The sequence below is a fragment of the Perognathus longimembris genome, chromosome 24 (assembly GCF_023159225.1).
Source record: "Perognathus longimembris pacificus isolate PPM17 chromosome 24, ASM2315922v1, whole genome shotgun sequence".
NCBI classification, from domain to species: Eukaryota; Metazoa; Chordata; class Mammalia; order Rodentia; family Heteromyidae; genus Perognathus; species Perognathus longimembris.
The window spans coordinates 8,028,791-8,032,570 of record NC_063184.1 but is presented as its reverse complement, the minus strand read 5'-3'; the positions used below and the strand labels follow the sequence as shown (position 1 = coordinate 8,032,570).

Sequence of the window (3,780 nt, the reverse complement as noted above, 5' to 3'; positions counted from 1 at the left end):
AAAATTGAAAAGGTTATAAATTATGGTATGTATTTAAAGGCAGACTGAAATCAATTGCTATCTTGGTGATATGTAAAGGAAAGATATTGCAATCCACAGGAAACGAAGAGGCAAAGTACCAATATGCCTGGTCATATTTTCTTTCAGTGGTTTCATCCTGAACTGAAATGCTCTGGGGATTGAATATCCTGTGGCAAGCATTATCTCTTAATTTTTTATGCATGTGTTGCATTGCATGAAATTCCTCTTCAGGGGCTAGGAAAAAAAGAATGGCAAGACATTTGGAAATCACTGGCCTAAAATTAGAGTACAATGATCACAAAGGCCAAAGGTATACTAAATATATAAATAGCAGATACCTATGTTCATTTTCTATATATAAAACAAAATGACTCTACTAATCTGTGTCATAGAAAAATGCGTTTACGGGGGAGCGAGCGGCGCGCTCGAGTGGTGGGGCGCTCGGCGGGCTCCGGGAATGGCCGAGGAGGAGGAAGACCCCACCTTTGAGGAGGAAAATGAAGAAATTGGAGGAGGTGCAGAAGGTGGACAGGGTAAAAGAAAGAGGCTTTTTTCAAAAGAATTACGTTGTATGATGTATGGATTTGGGGATGACCAGAATCCTTATACTGAATCAGTGGACATTCTTGAAGACCTTGTCATAGAGTTCATCACTGAAATGACTCACAAAGCAATGTCAATCGGAAGACAAGGTCGAGTGCAAGTTGAAGATATTGTCTTCTTGATTCGAAAAGATCCAAGAAAATTTGCTAGAGTTAAAGACTTACTTACTATGAATGAAGAATTGAAACGAGCTAGAAAAGCATTTGATGAAGCAAACTATGGATCTTGACACCTTTTTGAAATTTCACTATCTTCTGTGGAAACCATACATAATGACTGTGTATTTTCTTCAGGGTTATCCTGATATCTAAGCATGTAAGTGAAAGATTGAGAAAGTCTTTATTTTCATGTCCTTAATTTTAGAATTACACTTAAGCCTTTAATTTCCTGCCTCTATATGAATGTACTTTAATTCTTTATTGGCTTTTAATGACTATATGTATCTTAAAGTGTTGTAAATCATGCTGTATTTATGTGTTAGGTAGATTTGGGCCACTGTAAGCTATAACTGTAGCTTTTAATATGTGAAATGGAGATGTCCTTTGTTGACTCTTAAAGCTGAGACAGTGTTTCATGTGTTCTGAAATTTTTAGACAACAGTGGCGTGAGGTTATTAAAAATAGTGAATTGGTTTGTGTTTCTTTTAAGGAGATGACATGGGAAAACAACTCATATGGGGAAGGATGTTTATCTGTCTTAAGATAATTTGTTTTAATATTCTTTTGTAAAGATAAGGTGTTTTTTTAAGTTTCACATCATGCTTCTGTGTTTAAATTTTAAAACCTTATTGAACTTATACTATTAAATTTTGGGAGATCTCATTTTCCCAGATCAGAATAAAGCATCTAAAAATAAATGGTTTCAGCAGTAAGAATGGCAGGGCTTAAAAAGTTGATGGCAGGGTAGGAATTTGGGGTAGAGTTTTATTAGCATATCTGTAAGTACATGTTTGATGTGGAAATGTCTTCTTGATTAGAACCACATGTAGCTACAAACCACTTTTGTAGTTCAGATTATACAAGCTTTTTGATTACAGCTTATTGCATTAAGTTATTGTACTTAGCTTAAAATAAGGATTAAAATTGCATTTAGAGATCACTGAATGTTATTTTTTGTGAAACAACTTTTTGGTGGCAATTGTAAACTATCTTAAAATCAGTAATTTGAGAAATTTTACTTTTTTCTATTGATGTAAGGAATAAAGTTTGAAAAATTAAAAAAAAAAAAAAAAAGAAAAATGCGTTTACAATCAGCTGTATCATTCATCGTCACAAATTGCTACAGAACAGCTAAAGGTTTTACAGAAGGCAATCAGAATTTACTGTGGTTTCCTTGAGTTGAAAATATACAATAACAAAAAATCTTATCAGAAACAAAGATTGAAATTCATGAAACACTGGGTTTTCAGTAGCATATTTTTATCTCTGATTGTTAAAACTGCAAAATAAGACCCTCAGGCTATAGGGAAAATTTATAGCTGGGCCCCAGCTAGAAGGAAGAAAAATGCTTATAACTGGGTTGAAATATTCACAGTAATTCCCTTAGTCTACATTTAATCATGGTCATTTCCCAACATAAGAAATCTTCATTTTTATTTACAGTTTTGACCCCAATCAGAGCAGAGTGTTCATGATCAGTTTAACTTGGAGCACTTTCAAATGCTATTTTAGAAAATGAAGTTTTTGATGTCTTTCCTGTATCACGAACATCTTTCCTCTGGTAATAAACCATCTTCCCAGAACGCTCACTAAAGCTCAAAGTCAAATCAGATTATGAGTGGACATTTCAGATAAGGAAAATTGTCCTCTACCAGGAGTGAAAAGGAAGCCTATAGACATTTTCTTCCCATTCTTCATCCATTATTGAACCAAGCAAATTCACTAATTGTTGCCTTGGAGTCAAGAAACAGCAAGTGCTCCAGGGAACTGGGACTATAGAGTGTGGTGGAATAACAGGGTTGGAGTGGGGAACGTAAACTAACAGCCTGAGCATGAGAGAAATGAGGCCACAGGATTGTGAACAACTCAAGCAACCATGTTCTTGCCAGTGTGGAAGGCAGAAAACATGCAAGCTGTAAAACATCTATGGGTAGCTGTGATTGCACTGCTTTCATGATCTGAGAACAGATCCACACCAACAGCCAGCAATGACACCACAGCCTCAGTCCTGTGACAACAACAAAGTGAACTGTCACCAGAAACACATGGAAACATGTTACCACTGCCTCCAGATAAGAGCCCAGGCCAGTCAACAGCTTGATTTCAGCCCCATGCAAGTCTAAGAAGATAATGAAGCCACTCTGTGTCCGACATGATCTACAGAGGTGTGAGTTGATAGGTGTGTGAAGTTTATGGTGTCATGTTGTGTGTGTGTGTGTGTGTGTGTGTGTGTGTGTGTGTGTGTGTGTGTGTGCCTGTCTTGAGGCGTGGTCTCAGGGCTTGGCTCTGTCCCTGAGCTTGATTGCTCAAGGTTAGTTGTACTACTACTTGAACCACCGCTCCATTTCTAGCTTTTTGGTAGTTAATTGGAGATAAGTATCTCACAGATTTTCATGCCCAGGTTGTCTTCAAATCAGGCCCCTCAGATTTCAGATCTCAGTCTCCTGAGTAGCTAGTATTACATATGTAAGCCACCCGTGCTGGGTATTATGGTGCTACGTTTGTGCTTGTAGGTTATATGGCTGAAAAAAAACTGATGTTATACAGGAAGTATGAAGAAAAGCAAACACGCAGGCTGACATTACACCTCAGGAAAAATGATAACGTCTCAAGAGGATTCCAAAGCCCAGGACAGACATGGTTTTTCAAACTAGCAACATAGGCACAAGTGACATGAATCAGGTAGAAATGAATCATGATATCGTTGTTATTGACAGTGATATTTTTTTATTATGAGCATCCTGATGATAAAAGAAAAAAGTCTAAAAATTAATGGATTGGATTTTCTTTTCTGAAAAGAAAAACATTTTCTGGAACTTTCTAGTTAAATCAAAATTCCTGAAACTGGGACCCAAGCTTATGTATTTTCTTGTTAGCCTCTCAGGTGCGTGGTCCTGTGGGCAGTCCTGCTTGAGACTCAGTACAAACTCCAGAACCAGTGCATATTTAATGATCTATTGCAAACTGGAGTGGAAATCCAACTAAAACACAGCATTTC

The 3,780-nt window shown here is 37.0% G+C and overlaps 1 protein-coding gene across 1 annotated transcript; it reads left to right on the top strand.

Annotated features, from left to right (window-relative positions):
• Positions 1–445: 445 nt before the first annotated feature.
• LOC125341433 (transcription initiation factor TFIID subunit 13) lies at positions 446–1,271 on the top strand. The gene has a single exon (XM_048333481.1). The coding sequence runs from the start codon at positions 479–481 to the stop codon at positions 851–853; it is 375 nt and encodes a 124-aa protein (XP_048189438.1). The 5' UTR covers positions 446–478; the 3' UTR covers positions 854–1,271.
• The last annotated feature ends 2,509 nt before the right edge of the window (positions 1,272–3,780 follow it).

Excerpts from the sequence above, each read along its gene's own strand:
- LOC125341433 (XM_048333481.1), top strand. The coding sequence starts at position 479 with ATGGCCGAGGAGGAGGAAGACCCCACCTTTGAGGAGGAAAATGAAGAA.